Source organism: Nycticebus coucang, chromosome 12, assembly GCF_027406575.1.
Source record: "Nycticebus coucang isolate mNycCou1 chromosome 12, mNycCou1.pri, whole genome shotgun sequence".
NCBI lineage: Eukaryota > Metazoa > Chordata > Mammalia > Primates > Lorisidae > Nycticebus > Nycticebus coucang.
The window spans coordinates 47,259,149-47,275,972 of NC_069791.1; the positions used below are offsets into that span (position 1 = coordinate 47,259,149).

General features: G+C 42.3%; 1 protein-coding gene across 4 annotated transcripts in view; it reads left to right on the top strand.

The window, feature by feature from the left end:
• MANSC1 (MANSC domain containing 1) overlaps positions 1–15,395 on the top strand; it is a 28,482-nt gene extending 13,087 nt beyond the window's left edge. For 3 of the 4 annotated variants that reach the window (XM_053556873.1, XM_053556872.1, XM_053556871.1), the window contains exons 2-4: positions 2,229–2,552; positions 8,402–8,542; positions 12,937–15,395. In XM_053556873.1, coding sequence (XP_053412848.1) covers positions 2,330–2,552; positions 8,402–8,542; positions 12,937–13,856 — 1,284 coding nt within the window. In that variant the 5' untranslated portion in view covers positions 2,229–2,329 and the 3' untranslated portion in view covers positions 13,857–15,395. The remainder of the gene's footprint in view (positions 1–2,228; positions 2,553–8,401; positions 8,543–12,936) is intronic. The other variant, XM_053556875.1, reaches the window with a different exon arrangement.
• Positions 15,396–16,824: the final 1,429 nt, after the last annotated feature.

Consider the following 16,824-nt stretch of genomic DNA (forward strand, 5'->3'; position numbering starts at 1 on the left):
CCTGGCCTGCTAAAAACAACAATGACAACTACAACAAAAAAATAGGCCCGCGGTACTGTGTGGGCACCTGTAGTCCCCGCTACTTGGGAGGCTGAGGCAAGAGAATCATTTAAGCCCAAGAGTTTGAGGTTGCTGTGAGCTGTGATGCCACAGCACTCTTCCCAGGGTGACATAGTGAGACTCTGTCTTAAAAAAATAAAGTAAAATAAATAAATAAAAATGAAAACTCATCACCTAACCTAAGGTCCCAAAGATTTTCCCCTATGTTATCGTCTAAGAGTTTTACAGTTTTGTGTCTTACATTTAGGTCTGTGATCCATTTTGAGTTTATATTTGTGAAATGTGTAACATTTGTATCTGGATTTATTTTTTTACATGTGGATGTCCATCATTTTTAAAGAAATTGTCCTTTCTCCATTGACTTTCCCTTGCTTCTTTGTTAAGATCAGTTGACTATATTTGCATGGGTCTGTTTCTGAGCTTTCTCTTCCTCTCCATTGATTTATTTGTCTATTTTGCCACTTCCTGGCTTTTTTGATTACTGTAGTTTTATAGTATGTATTGAAGTCAGGTAGTGTCAGTCCTCCACATTCATTATTACATTGATTTATTCTAGGTCTTTTTGCATTTCTGCATAAACTTTATAATCAGTTTGTTGATATCCACAAAATAATTTGCTGGGATTTTGATTGGCACTGTATTGAATCTGTAGATCAGGTTAGGAAGAATTCTGCTATAAATTCTCATTCAGTGAACAATTTGTATCCTGGAAATGTGGACGTGGGTGGGTGAGGGTAGTTTCTGGTATTGCCTTCTAGTTTAACATTTATTTTTCCTAAAAGAACTGGCCTTACCAGTAGAGTTGGCATTATACAGAGTGTGACTTTCCTGTTTTTAGGGACTTCAAAAAGGACAACTGCCCCTTGGTTTTCCCTCAACTGAGCCACAATATTCTCCCTTTTGATTGGCTAATTCCTAGAATTAGATTATTATAGTTTCTACCCCTGGTTCGGTATTTAAGGAGAGGCAGCAACAAGAAGACTGCCTCAGTTCCCTCTTTAGGAACTGAAGAAAATAATAGCTTTTTTGTCAGGGATCTTAAGGATTAAAAAGGATAATATATGTAAGTTGCTTAGTAATCCTTTGTCCTAAGGATCAAAAAGGGTAATATATGTAAGTTGCTTAGTATAGAACCTACTATCCAGTAGATGATTTAAAATGCTAATTGTTATTACCAAGAAAGGAAATATGTTCAAATCTGTTATCCCCACTTCATCAATAACTAGAAATTTGCATCTTCTTTCCTCCTGGTTAGAAGAGGCAAGAAGAAAATAGATTCTAGAACTCGGAGGCAGGCCTGCTGTTTCTCTACCTCTTCCTTCTTAGGCACTATCAGCTTTTAAGCATTGATGAGACAGTATACATATTCATGCTTATTAATTTTTTGCCAAGTTGTTAATGAAAGGTTGTCTCAAATCTACTAAAGATGAAACAAATAGAAAAATATTTATGTCTGTCCTTCTCTAAACCATATGTAGATTCTTTTCATTGACTTGATGGAAATGAAATGTTTCTTCCCTGGTATTTTTGTTTTGTTTTTGTTTTTGAGACAAAGTCTCACTTTGACACCGTTGATAGAGTGGTAGAATGCCATGGCATCATAGCTCACAACAACCTCAAATTCCTGGGCTCAAGTGATCCTCTTGTCTTAGCCTCCCAAGTAGCTGGGACTATAGGCACCTTCCACCCACAATGTCTGGCGTTTTTTTTTTTTTTTTTTTTTTAGAGACAGGATCTCACTCTTGCTTAGGCTGGTCTCAAACCAGAGCTCAATGACTCGGCGCCCGTAGCACAGTGGTTATGGCGCCAGCCACATACACTGAGGCTGGTGGGTTCAAACCCAGCCCAGGTCTGCTAAACAACAATGACAACTGCAACAAAAAATAGCTGAGCACTGTGGCAGGTGCCTGTGGTCCCATCTACTTGGGAGGCTGAGGCAAGAGAATTGCTTAAGCCCAAGAGTTTGAGGTTGCTGTGAGCTGTGACGCTATAGCACTCTACTGAGAGTGACAAAGTGTGACTCTGTCTCAAAACAAAACAACAACAAAAAAAAAACTAAACTCAAGCAGTCCACCCGCTTAAGCCTTCCAGAGTGCTGGGATTATAGGTATTTTCCCTGGTTTGTTAAAGGAAACAAACTCATTGATGATTTTCTATTTTTGTTTTAGGGAGAAATTCTATCATCTGTGCAATCTTCTCTATGAAAACTAAGACTAGAGGGAGGATCATCCTTGACTTTTGAAGACCAAAGACTAAACAGAAATTTAAAATGTTCTTCAGGAAAGAAGGGAGCTTGACTTATACTTTGGTAATAATTTGTTTCCTGATGCTAAGGCTGTCCGCCAGTCAGAAGTGCCTCACTGAGAGTCTAGAAGATGTTATCATTGACATCCAGTCATCTCTTTCTAAGGGAATCAGAGGCAATGAGCCTGTACATAGATTAACTCGAGAAGACTGCATTAATTCTTGCTGTTCTACAAAAAACATCTCAGGTGAGTAATAGCTCCTTGGCAATATTTTATTTCAGTTTTGTGACTTAAGTAGCTGGTAGATGTGGCTGGATAGTTTATACCAGTGATGTTCAATGGAGTGGACATTCTGGGTGACAAAATCACTGGAGAATTTTTCTACAAGTGTACCCTCCCCTCTCCGAAGCTGAGTCAAAGTTGTTGATGAGTATGTGTATTGAGGTGAACTGGGCAGAAAACATGGTTGAGAACCACTAGTGTTATATCATAACTGGCATCTAGAATATTGAAAAAATTTCTGTTTAAATTCTTATCTGCCCTTATTATGGAGTATTGGAATATGGCATGATTTTAGAAAGAACATGTAAACAGAGAAAGAAAGTTGAGCAAAAAAATAAAATGTTAAACCTATCCTATGGGAAAATCAGCATTAGATTTTTTTCCCTTTTTTTTGTAGTTTTTGGCCAGGGCTGGGTTTGAACCCACCACCTCCAGCATATGGGGCCGGCATCCTACTCCTTTGAGCCATAGGCACTGCCCCAGCATTAGATTTTTAAAGAGAATCACAAAACCTCCACTTCTTCTCCCTCCCTGGAGGTGGTAGCATAGGGAACAGCAGGAAGCCACGGCAGCTTCCAGAACCTTAAAGGAACAGAGAAGTGTTCAACCCATTCTCATGATACAAAAGGTAACCGAGGCCTAAAGGTTAGAACCATGTCTTCGTTTATTTCAAGCTTTAAATCTGCAAACTCAAAAGAAAGGTACAGTATGTATCTGAGTAAAACTGTAGTTGGTTTTAGTTTTGCTAGTGACCCTGTCCTAATTTTCTAAATGTAAAAAACCTAAATATATTGAGCACCTAACACACTACTAGGGGCTAAAAATATAGTAATGAATAAGATGAACTATGCTTTGGCTCAGTGGCTAGGGCACTGGCCACATACACAGGGGCTGGAGAGTTCAAACCTGGCCCAGGGCCTGCCAAACAATAATGACAATTGCAACAAAAAAATAGCTGGGCATTGTGATGGGCACCTGTAATCCCAGCTACTTGGAGGCTGAGGCAAGAGAATCGCTTAAGGAGTTTGAGGTTGCTGTGAGCTGTGACGGCATAGCACTCTACCAAGGGTGACATAATGAGACTCTGTCTCAAAAAAAAACAAAAAACAATGAACTAGGCCTTGCCATCAAGGAGCCTACAAGGCTAGTAAACACTGAACATGGACTCTCAGTTGACTTAAGTTAGCTAACTAAATAAGATGTTCACTCTTTGATCTTTTTTTTCTTTTTTTGAGACAGAGTCTCACTATATTGCCCTTGGTAGAGTGCCATGGCGTCACAGCTCACAGCAACCTCAAACTCTTGGGCTTAAGCGATTCTCTTGCCTCAGCCTCCCAAGTAGCTGGGACCACAGGCACCCACCACTATGTTGTTGTTACAGTTGTCATTGTTGTTTAGCTGGCCCAGGCCAGGTTTGAACTGCCAGCCTCGGTACATGTGGCTGGCGCCATAACCACTGTGCTACAGGTACCCAGCCACAGTTAGATTTTTTTTTTTTTTGCAGTTTTTGTCCGGGGCTGGCTTTGAACCCACCACCTCCAGCATATGGAACTGGAGCCTTACTCCGTTGAGCCACAGACACCACCCCCACTCTTAGATTTTTACTTCCTTTTCTTTCTATAATGGCTGTGGTATAATAATATGTAGTATAATTATATATTAATAATATATTCATATATAGGTATATTTGGTGTTTCTCCCCAGTTTCTGGCATGGAGCTCCTAAAACCTTGGAATTTCCTGAGTGATGGAAACATGTCTTTTCTTATTGCTAATGACAAACCCCTTTCAACCATAACTGAGTTTGTACTAATGAGGCTACTCTAGATGGGTGCTGAATTTCAGAAAGACCAAGTCTTGTTTTTGAGACAGAGTCTCATTCTGTTGCCAAGACTGGAGGGCAGTGGTGCAGTCATAGTTCTTTATAGGCAAGGACTCCTGGGCTCAAGCAATCCTCTCATCTCAGCCTTCAGAGTAGTTGGGACTACAGGTGCACATCACCATAGCCAGCTACTTATAGTGATGGGGTCTTGCTATGTTGACAGCCATCCTTCTGCCTCAGCCTCCCAAAGTGCTGAGCTTACAGGTGTGAGCTACTGTGCCTGACCCTAATACCAAGCCTTGATTAGAAACTTGGAACTTTTAACCCTATTCCCTGACCTCAGAGGAAGGACTAGAGATTGAGTTCAATCACAATGGCCTGTGACTTAATCAATAACGCTTATATAATGATATAATGAAACCTCCATCAAACCCCTAAATTATGGGGTTTGGGGAGCTTCTAAGTTGGTGAGCACATCCATGTGTAAGGAGCGTGGCACATCCTTGGTTCCACAGGAACAGAGTACTCGAGACCCTGCATGCCTCTGCATCTGGCTGATCATTTGTAACCTTTATAATAAACTGTAATAGTAAATATAGCAATTTTCCTAATTCTTTTAGTTGTCCTAGCAAATTATCAAATCTGAGAAGTGGGCTTTGGGGAACCCCAAGTCTATAGCCAAGTCGGACATAAAAATGTGGGTAACAGGGAGACCCAATACTTGATGCTAGCTTCTGAAGTAAAGGCAGTCTTATGGGTCCAGGCCCTTTAACCTGTTGAATCTGATGCTAATTCCAGGTAGTGTCAGTATTGAATTGAATTGTAGGATATCCAGTTATTGTTGGAGAATTGGAAAACTGGTGTAGAAACGATACCATGAACTCGGTGTGAGGATAAAAAATTCCTTATTGGTTTCAAATTGAGCAGTACGCTTTTGGATACTGTTTATGGAAGTAACTTATGAGAATTACAGAGATTTTATTTAAGTTTCTAGTTTTTTTTTTTTTTGTAGAGACACAGTCTCACTGTACCGCCCTCGGGTAGAGTGATGTGGCGTCACACGGCTCACAGCAACCTCTAACTCCTGGGCTTACGCGATTCTCTTGCCTCAGCCTCCCAAGCAGCTGGGACCACAGGCACCTGCCACAACGCCCGGCTATTTTTCTGTTGCAGTTTGGCCGGGGCTGGGTCCGAAGCCGCCACCCTCGGCATATGGGGTCGGCGCCCTACTCACTGAGCCACAGGCACCGCCCTAAGTTTCTAGTTTTTCTTTAAATGTTGACATCAACATTTATGTGAAATAGAAACATCACCTGCATCACCTACAGACTGAGTGCTGTAAATGCAGGTAATGATGAAACCCTGCATTTCTCCTCAATTTCGAGAAGTGAGGGTTTGCTGCTTTATTTTACAAACTGAAGTCCTGTTACTGCTTTACTATAAGCAGAGGTACCTGTGGATCTCAGTTACTGGGTCTGAAGCTTTTTCCTTACTGTGTGAACCTTTTTTTTTTTAACTGTTTAGGGTTCAAAAGGCACTTTGATAAGTTCATAATAGGCATGGGCTCAAAAATACACATCAACACAAAAAGCACCAAATTTTGCATACACTTTGGGGCTATGGACTCTCCCTTTATCTAAGTGCCAGACAGAATGATATCATAGGGCACAGTGTCCCATGCCTGAACTCCCACCTATGTGGGAGCTTAGGTGGAAGGACCACTTGACAGCCCGGGCAACATAGTGAGACCCTGTCTCCAACAAAGAAAGAAAGAGAGAAAGGGAAGAAAGAAAGAAAAGTAAAGAAAAGAGAGAAAGAAAGGAAAGAAGAAAGAAGGAAAGAAAAGGCGGCGCCTGTGGCTCAGTGGGTAGGGCGCCGGCTCCATATACCAAAGGGGGCGGGTTCGAACCCAGCCCTGGCCAAACGGCAACAAAAAAAATAGCCGGGCGTTGTGGCAGGCACCTGTAGTCCCAGCTACTTGGGAGACTGAGGCAAGAGACTTGCCTAAGCCCAGGAGTTGAAGGTTGCTGTGAGCCATGATGCCCCAGCACTCTACGAAGGGCAGTAAAATGAGACTCTGTCTCTTAAAAAAAAATAATAATAATAAAGGAAGAAAAAGAATGCCTCTTTTATTATTTGAGTAGTAGAAATGTGACATGAGGCTTGGCGCCCGTAGCACAGTGGTTACCAAGTTGGCCACATACACCTAGGCTGGTGGATTTGAACCCGGATGGGCCAGCTAAACAACAATGACAACTGCAGCAAAAAAAATAGCCGTGCGTTGTGGTGGGTGTCTGTAGTCCCAGCTACTTGGGAGGCTGAGGCAAGAGAATCACTTAAGCCCAAGAGTTTGAGGTTGCTGTTTGCTGTAACACAGGGGGGCAACATAGTGAAACTGTGTCTCAAAAAAAAAAAACTAGTCGGGCATTCTGTCAGGCACTTATAGTCCCAGCTACGTGGGAGGCTGAGGCAAGAGAATCCCTTAAGCCCAAGAGTTTGGGGTTGCTGTCAGCTGTGACACTACAGTACTCTACAGAGGATAGCATAGCATGTGACTCTATCTCAAAAAAAAAAAAAAAAAGAAGAAGAAAGGCCCCATATACCAGAGGTGGTGGGTTCAAACCCGGCCCCGCCCAAAACTGCAAAAAAGAAAAGAAAGAAAGAAATATGACTCGATAAAACCCTTGCAGGGGTTTTAAACTTCCTGTCCATCCAGGAGCTTAATCCCTAAACATTGCCTGACTTGAAGAAGTCAGAAGTGAAAGTTAAAGAAAGAAAAGTGAGGAAGGAAGGAAAATAGAAAAGCAAAAATGAAAAGGCAAGAGGGGCAACTGGAAGAAAATCCAAAAGGAGAATGGTTCTGGTAACAATAAAAGGATAGGCTTGTATTCCATATGCTACTCAGATCCTTTGTGGGAGGAGCCATGATATCTGTGGTGATATTACTGACTCCACCCGAGAAAGCCAAATTCATGGCTTTACAGATGTCTGAGATGCCTTCAGTACATAAGAGATACACGAAGTCATTAGAGTTAGAACCATTTCTTTAGGCCCAACTTGGTTGTGAGTTGTGTAAAGATTACAGTCAGTATTTCTATGTTTATTTTGATGGACATTTCAGCAAGTGGAAGGCTTAACTCTACAGAATTCAAGGTACTATTAAAAACTGATTTCACCATAGACTATCTTGACTCAGATTTTCTTTTTTCTTTCCTTTTCTTTTCATTGCTTTTTTTAGACAGCATCTCATTCCATTGCCCAGGCTAGAGTGTACTGATGTCACCATAGCCCACAACAACCTCAAAATCCTGAACTTAAGCAATTCTCCTGCCTTAGCCTCCTGAGTAGTTGGGACTACAAGTGCCCACCCCAACATCTGGCTAACTTTTCTATTTTGTTGTAGAGGCCGAGTCTTACTGTGTTGCTCAGATTCATCTCAAACTCCTAGCCTCAAGCAATCCTTCAGCCTTGTCTTCCACAGAACTAAGATTACAGGTGTTAGCTCCTGTGCCCGACCTTAACTCAGATTTTTAAAGCCAGTATCTTTTAAATTTGCTATAAGGGGGCACAGTGGCTCAAGCCTGCAGTCCCAGCACTTGGGAGGCTGAAGCGGGTGGATTGCCTGAGCAAGAGCAAGACCCCCTCTCTAAAAAATAGCTGGGTGTTGTGGTGGGCACCTGTAGTCCCAGCTACTTGGGAGGCTGAGGCAAGAGAATCGCTTAAGTCCAAGAGTTTGAGGTTGCTATGAGTTGTGACTGCCATGGCACTGTACTGAGAGCCACAAAGTGAGATTCTGTCTCAAACAAATAAATAAATAAAATGAAATTGCTATAAGGGACTAAATTGAGGAAAAGGAAGTGACTCAGTGGTCAGCCAGCAAAATGAACAAAGGTGTTTGTGTTGGACACCAGGGTAAATGAAATTCTTCCTGCTTGCCCTACTTTTTAGACAATCCAATTTCAAAATCATGCTAATGAAACCTTTCATTGTAGGGAACAAAGCATGTAACTTGATGATCTTTGACACTCGAAAAACAACTGGACAACCCAACTGCTACCTATTTTTCTGTCCCAGTGAGGAAGCCTGTCCTCTGAAACCAGCAAAAGGACTTATGAGTTACAGGATAATTAGAGGTAATAAAAGTATTCCTCATCTTCTTTTGTAATTGGAATTATTTAAGGATATGGTTTATATTAAAGATTTTCTACAAATGAATCTAAATAAAACTACCAAAAGGGGTCACAAATATTGATATGTGCCAGAAAATCTCATGATTGAAATTCAATTTATTAAACCAAAATCTACTTTCCAATGAAAAGCATGATAGTATTCTGTTTTTTGTTTTTACCTTAAAAGGACAATAGGTACACAGACCTTTTTTTTTTTTTTTTTTTTTTTTTTTTAGTTTTTGGCTGGGGCTGGATTTGAAACCGCCACCTCTGGCATATGGGGCTGGCACCCTACTCCTTTGAGCCACAGGTGCTGCCCAGTACACAGACTTTTATGAAATTTTTTTTTTTTTTGAGATAGAGTCTTGCTCTATCCCCAGATTAGAGTGCAATGGCACCATCATAGCTCTCTATAATCTCAAACTCCTGGGCTCAAGTGATTCTCCTGCCCTAGCCTCCCGAGTAACTGTGACTACTGGTGTGTGCCACCACACCCAGCTAATTTTTCCGTATTTAGTAGAGACAGGGTCTCGCTCTTGCTTAGGCTAGGCTGGAACTCTTGGCCTCATGCTTGAGGCCTCCTGCCTTGGCTTCCCAGAGTGCTGAAATTACCAGAGTGAGCCATGGCACCTGGCCTGTAATACATTTTTAAAGCACCTCTTTAGAACAGTCAGAAAATCTGAATAAGTATACAGGTCTCTAGAGTGACTATTTGAAAGGGTTAAGACTCATGTTAATATATAAAATTCTAGTGTTTGTTATTAAGTTCCTATTATTATAATTACGTTATCTGAAATCAAACTCACTGGATTTTATTGTCCAGACCTAGAAAGAAATTCATGCAAAAAATATTTCCTAAGCATCTACCATGTGCCAGATTCTGTGCAAAACTATCTTCCTCAAGCAGTCCTCCTCCCTCAGCCGCCCAGAGTGCTAGGATGACAGGTGTGAGCCACCATGTCTGGACCAAATCCCAGTTTTTTACTTGAACATCTGGATAGATAGTTGGGAGGAGAAGTGGAATCATGGCTTCTCAAGAATATATTAAGTGTGAAGTATTATACTTTGGGGGATGCAACTGCCTAGGGCACTTGAGCACCGGCACTGCTTTCTCCCTTGGGTGAGGCTGTGTCTGAATTTTGTTTATAAACCAGGGAAGCCTGATGTGTCAAATACTTCCTTAAGAAGGTATATGTAGCACAGATTTGAATACATAATCTGTTGCTGGGATGTGATGATAGAAATCATTTGGGTAGTGAAGTATGTTTTCTAATTTTTCTGATACTTTTTTAGTGTTGCTGCTTATAATTGCATGTATAAAACAGGCAGTATGTAGTAAATATCCTCACCAAGGGAAATGGGAGGAAAGGGAGCTTGACATGTGTATAAATCTTTGAAGTGTAAGGGAGTAAGTGGAGTTAGAATCAAGCAGTTCTTGTGTCAGCCACCAGGGGGCTCCATCAGCCCAGAGCAGGTTGATGGGCACCTGACAACTTGGCACCAACCCTGGACATAATGTACAGAGAACTGTTGACATTTCAGGACACTTACAAGTTGTGTTTGTAATTCTCTCTCTGAGTCTGCCCATGCTGATGAATTCAGATTACCCCCATTAAAAACAAATTATCTGCTTCCTGTTTGAAGTGAAATTAAATATAGATAGATCTCTGGTGGTTTGTTTAGAGGAACTCTGTTTCCTATAACTGACTGACTAATAAATATTTACAGACTGAAAGTCTGAAAGATGATAGTGGATTCTGTTCATTCTATAAAATCATTGCAATTTGGGATTATTCAATCTTCTTTTTTTTTTGCAGTTTTATGGTGTCTTTTTACCAAAACTGAATGGAGAATTCAGAAATAGAATAAATTGAAAGGTACTTGCTTAGCTAGTATCCAAGTTAATAGCCAGTCCCTCATCTTTTCATTCAATGAAGTTGCTTGCAAGTGACTTAAAAGAGGAGTTGAGGGCACAGGGCTGTTTTCCTGCTCCCTTCTTGGCCCCTGTGTGTGACCCAGGGAAAGTACCACACCCCAATGGCAAACCTTCCTGGGTGTGTAACCAGAGCAGGTGTGAGGATCCATGTGTGGTTCTGGGAGCTTTGCCAATACATGAATCTTATCAAGAAATGGGACTAGCCCTAGCCTTATTTTATTTATGAGCTTGCATGCTTGAGAAAGAAAACACCTGTATAGGTCATGCTTATCAATGGTTGTATTTAAGTTCTAATTTCACATATCTCACAGAGTGTTCACTTAATCTTTTTTTAACTTTCAAATGAGATCTATTGAGTCTTGTTTTTTAAAATATCTGATTCTATCTAAAACTATACATGCTGTTTATATCATGGTGATGCTATAAATGTGATAGTACCTATAGCAAGAACTCTGTTCTTAGGTGAAAAAAGGAACTTTGGGCACCCAAATTCTGTATTAGAGTAGAATACTATATCCTTATGCAGGTGTCTGCCAACTTTTTCTTTCAATCGCCAAATAGTATCTTAGGCTTTTCTGGTGAGTATTTTAGGCTTTGTGAGACTTATATGATCTGCTGTACCTACTGACGTTTTGTAGTACAAAAGCAGCCACAGATACTATGGGTGCAAGTGAACATTGCTGTGTGCTGATAAAACTTTATTTATGGATTCAGAAATATGAATTCCATATACTTTTCATGTGTCACAAAATAGTATTTTCCTTTGATATTTATTTTTCCACCCATTTAAAAATGTAGAAACAGCCAGTGCAGTTGCTCCGGCCTGTAATCCTAGTACTCTGGGAGGCTGAGGCAGGTGGATTGCTGGAGGTCAGGAGTTCAAGACCAGCCTGAGCAAAAGGGAGACCCCCATCTTTAAAAAATAGCTGGGTGTTGTGGCAGGTGCCTGTAGCCCCTGCTACTTGGGAGGCTGAGACAAGAGGATCACTTGAGCCTAGAAGTTTGAGGTTGCTGTGAGTTATGATGTCAGGGCACTCTACCAAGGGCAACATAGTGAAAGTCTGGTCTCAAAAAAAAAAAAAAAGGTAGAAGCCACTCTTAGCTTGCAAGCCATGCAAAGAGAGGTGGCAGCCAGATTTTCCATCGGCCCGCAGTTTGGTGACCCCTAGCCTGAATAGACCGATAAGTGGCTGTTCTACAGAACCTCTTAGAGGTGTGAGGCTTAGACAGTCACAAGGTGTTACAAATCCAAGTTGCCTCTCTAGATCTGCTTATTGGGAGAGAGGAAGAGGAGGTCTAGTTTAGAAACTGGGATGAAGGCAAGCTAGGGAAGAGAAGGGAGGAGAGAGGGAGGGAACCGATAAATGCTAGGGCACTCTTCTGCTTCTTCCCTTGTGTTTTCTGCAGTTCCAATGTAAGTGAAATGGTTAGCAAAGCAGCACAGTAACACAGAACAATTCAAGTGATCATTCCCTGCCCTTGACAGCTTGATCAAGCCATGCCAGTTTGAACTGTGACAGTGTGTGTGACTAAGAGCAAAATTCTAAGCTTTCTAAAGCAGGGGCAGGATCTGAGGCTGGTTCTTCCTCAGCAGATCTCAGGAGTGTGTGGTTTTCTGCTCTTTATGTTTGCATTGTGGCCATCCTGATTTCAAATATTGCTTGGTCCCATTGCCCTCATATCCTAAGATATTGGTTGTAACATTCTAATGTTTGACAGTTCAAATGTAATCTCCTAGATAGCCTCCCCTTTTGACAGAGTGCTGGTATAATACAGCCCTGTGTTTGAATTAGAAAGTATGCTCAACCCTCTGGTGCTGCCTCAGCCTCCAGGACCCCTCTGCTGCCTCCCAGTCAGATGTGCATCACAGGGCCTCTGCTACCCTCCTGACTTCTTCACCTCTTCCCACAACTGCCACACACCTTTCTTGCCTGCTACGTGCCCCCCCTGTGAAATCTCTCCTGCTTATTACTTTTAGCCCTGGTTATCATCTCAGTCTGTTGGCATGTCCTGCAGGGGCCCTTGCCTCACACTCCCATTCGCCCAGGCAATCCTCTCCTGCCCGCACCCAGTGCCCAGCCAGCTGTCTTCCCTGGCCTTAGCCCTTTAACCCTCTCCATCTTCCTAACCCCCCAGCTTCTCTGCTGTGCAGCTCCCACCTTTTCCTTAATTTGTCTGATCCTCCTCCATGCATTTCTCTTCTGTCCCATCTACTGGAAATAAACCACAGCATCTGGTGGAGAGGCGGTGTTATCAGAGTCTCATTTAGCAATTTGTATTTTTCCATTCTTGTACACTTTTTAGTGGAATATCAAGTATCCACAGTTCAGGGACCTATTGAACAAGCTGATATGTTTATATGTTTAACCAACCTTAGCATAGAATTAGTTAAGTCTTCCTTTTATTTTCCACACATTTCCAGATTTTCCACCTTCAACCAGAACTGATTTGCCAAGGCAAGAGGTAGCCCAAGAAGATTCTCTCCCCCATGGCCAGTCTTCACAAGCTGTCACTACCCTACCACCTCGTCTGATCGGTTATTCAAAGGCCACTAATAACTCACAGGGAGATGATTTTTCTCAGACATTTGGATCCTCAGATCACTTGGGGAAACTATCCAAGGTTGACCAAGTAAGTACCCAGGTCCATGTTTATAAAGAGAAAGCCCATTCTCCAAGTTCACAGTTTTCCTCAGAAAAAGAAGTAGCTTTTCTGCTGCTTGAAAATGTGACTACATTCCCAGCCACAGCAGCTGTTGTTTCTCTACGTACCATCTCTGCTCCTCCAAAGCCTGCAGTTCTTGTACCCACCAATGTTTCAGTGATACCCTCTGGGACTTCTCAGCCACAGCTGGCCACCACAGCTCCACCTGTTACCACTGTCACCACCCAGCCTCCCATGGCTCTTATTTCTACAATATTTACACCTCCAGCAATGGCTACAACAACACTTCCAACTACCATATTTCAGGCACCTTCAGACTTGCAAGTCACCCCTGAAACAGTACCCTTCAGAGAAATCTCCAACCAGACTTTGAACACAGAGGATATACATAACCCTGCTACGCTTCCTTTGTCCAATGTTGAGTCTTCCACCATGAACAAAACTGCTTCCCAGGAGAATGGGAAGCCCAGTCCAGGCAGGTCCTCACTGAGCAGCATGCCCAAAGACCAATATGGCCTTCCATTTGAAAAGTGGCTTCTCATTGGGACCCTGGTCTTTGGTGTTCTGTTCCTGGTGATAGGTCTTGTCCTCTTGGGTAGAATGCTGTCAGAATCCCTCCATAGGAAACGTTACTCCAGACTGGACTATTTGATCAATGGAATCTATGTGGACCTCTAAAGATGAAACTAAACGTCTCTCAATTCGTTTAATAACTCGAAGCCCAGGTGCAGTGAGTCTCTGTTCACTTACGGATCTTAGCAGGACTTTGCACTTTGAAGACAAATATGTCTCCTTCTACTTTCTTTTTTTTTCCTCCTTCTACTTTCTTTGTGTTTGTTTTCCGAGGACAAGGAAAAGGAACCAAATTAGGTAATTTAGATGATCTGTCTCTAAAATATTAGCTGAAAACAAAGCTCTACCTAAAGCAATAAAGTGTAATTGCCATACAAATCTGAAAATTTGGCTGAATTTATGCAAAGAAAAAAGCCTAGGACGTCTAGGTTCCAATTCATTAATATTTTGGGTTCCATATAAAATCAACTGTTTATGATATTAGTTCTAATGGAATCACATAAAAAGTGTGAATTCCAATAAAACCTTTTCCAGATGTATTTTCTTCCAATTAAAGATTTGAATAAATCTTTTGTTACTCGGTAATAGTCTTGAAGGTGGCCCATTCAGCTAGATAATTATTTATTTCCACCAGCAAAATGATTAAATGATGAGAATATGTGTTCCAAGTTAAAATGACAGATGCCCTTCTCCCCACCCCCATTTTCCCATCAGCGAGTAAACAGTTTCCTTTGGGAGAATTCTAACAGAATATTAGTTTACATGGAGACAGTGGTAAGTCGGTTCTAATAAGTGGCCAAATCCACTTTGGGTATGTTCTAGTTAAACTTTATTTTTTAAACATTGTAGACATTTTCTAAACTTGTATTAAGACTTATTAACAGTCCTTATAAATCCTTACCTAAACTTCTTAGCTAGGCCTGGTCCTGCATGCCGGTAGTACAGCTACTCAGGAGGCTGAGGCAGGAGGATGGCTTGAGCCCAGGAGTTTGAGGTTGCCTTGAGCTAAACTGATGCCATGGCACTCTGGCCTGGGCAACAGAGTGAGACCCTGTCTCAAAACAAACAAACAAACTTGAACAGCAGTTATTTTTAGCTTTATTTGGAACAACATTGGAAATGACATACAGCACTTAGATCAGTGTGCTATAATTTTTTGTTGGTTAGTTTTTGAAATTCTAAGAAAGCCTTTTAATAAAGAAAGTTTTCCAGACAAATTACAAATAGGGTAATGAAAAGTCCAAAAGTCTGCCCAGGTCAGTTTCACACCTCACCTCTCTGGACTTACTCATCTGGACTTAAATTCACTTAACTGCAAAGCAAGATGTTTGGCTCCTTCCAGGTATCACCAGAGTTTAAAGGTAAATATGGAATTCAGATGCAAACTTTATACAGTGAGCACTAGAGGGCAGTAGCTGGTTGGTAAGTTTACCAATGAAGACAAACGTAGGAAAGACGTAAATAGGCTTTTCTCCTTTCTCACCTCTGCCTCCACTCACCTCCTGCTCACCTCCTCACCCCTTCCTTCTCCCTCAGCAGCTACTCTCCTCCTCCCCCCTCCTCTCCTCACCTCTCCCTTCATCTCCTGTCTTAACAGCTTGACACAAATCTCCAAGGGGTTTACATAAGCTTTAACTAGGTTGAATAAATAAAACCTTGAGTCAATTTAATTTAACAAGTATTTATTGAATATCCACATGTATGCTAGAATCAGATTAGTGCCTCCCTTGGAATTTTAAAATCGCTCCTCTCTTTGCTAATGGATTTGGAGAGTGGAAATAAGGCTTTTTGTGGGGGTTTATATAGGCTTTTCCCCTGGTTCTCCTGTGAGTCTCCATCCACCTTGCTGCAGTGGCTTCTTGTAGTAGGGAGCCCAGATGAGTGAGGCTATGGGGTGTAGGGTCTCAGGTGGGAAGACAGCCCTCCTCACACAGCTGCCTCCACTCATTGCCCTGGCACCATGGGTGAGGCTGATGCGAGGGCAGGTAAGCCGGCAGGTGCCCACACTTGGTGTCTAGCAGGTGACCTTTCAGACAAGCTGAGTCATGACCTTCTCCTTTGGTTTGTGGGAAGGTTAGATGGCACCTGAAACAGATGAGGAGACTGGGAAGGTCCTCCTGCTCTAAAATATCCTTTCTTCATATTTTACCAACCAGAGACTCACTAAGATTAGAAAGCAACTCTTTTTTTTTTTTTCTTTTATTATTATTTTTTTTTTTTGTAGAGACAGAGTTTCACTTTATCGCCCTCGGTAGAGTGCTGTGGCGTCACACAGCTCACAGCAACCTCCAACTCATGGGCCTAGGCGATTCTCCTGCCTCGGCCTCCCGAGTAGCTGGGACTACAGGTGCCCGCCGCAACGCCCGGCTATTTTTTTGTTGCAGTTTAGCGGGGGCCAGGCTTGAACCCACCACCCTCGGTATATGGGGCCGGGGCCCTGCTCACTGAGCCACAGGCGCCGCCCCTAGAAAGCAACTCTTAAAAATCCTAATGACTCCTGAAGGATGAAGCCTGTGGCTTATTCCCTGGAGATGAATATCAGTGCATTTCTGTGTGTCAGTTACCCCTGGCCTCAGAGAGGCGCCCTGGGAGTCTGTGGCCCCCACACTGCAGTGGGCACCACCTGTTTTCGGTCCTCACCCTACTTTGCCTCATTTGTTACAGATTGGAAGTGCCAGATTCAGGGAGTGGGCCTGTGACCCAGTTTCAGCTGATAGGAAACCTTCTGGGGGTTTCTAGGAAAGATTTTCCCGCTTGTTGAGAGAGAGGTGGACAAAGAGGAAGCCCTTTCTGCCCCCATCCTCTTCTTCCATGTTGGGGTGCTAGCTGCATGAGGAATTGGTCTTCAGAGCCACCAAAGACCCCCTGCCATGAGGAGGGAAGAAGTCCCACTGAGTATGACATGGGACTTGGCAAGAGTCTGGTCCGGGAAGCCTTGGGTAAGCAGCAGGACCAGCCCGGAGACTGCCAACTTCAGTCTTATCCTGTGATAATAAATCTCAATATCTGAACCATCTTCAGTCGAGTATCCCATTACTTACTAATAATGACAGCAAACACTTCTACAGTACTT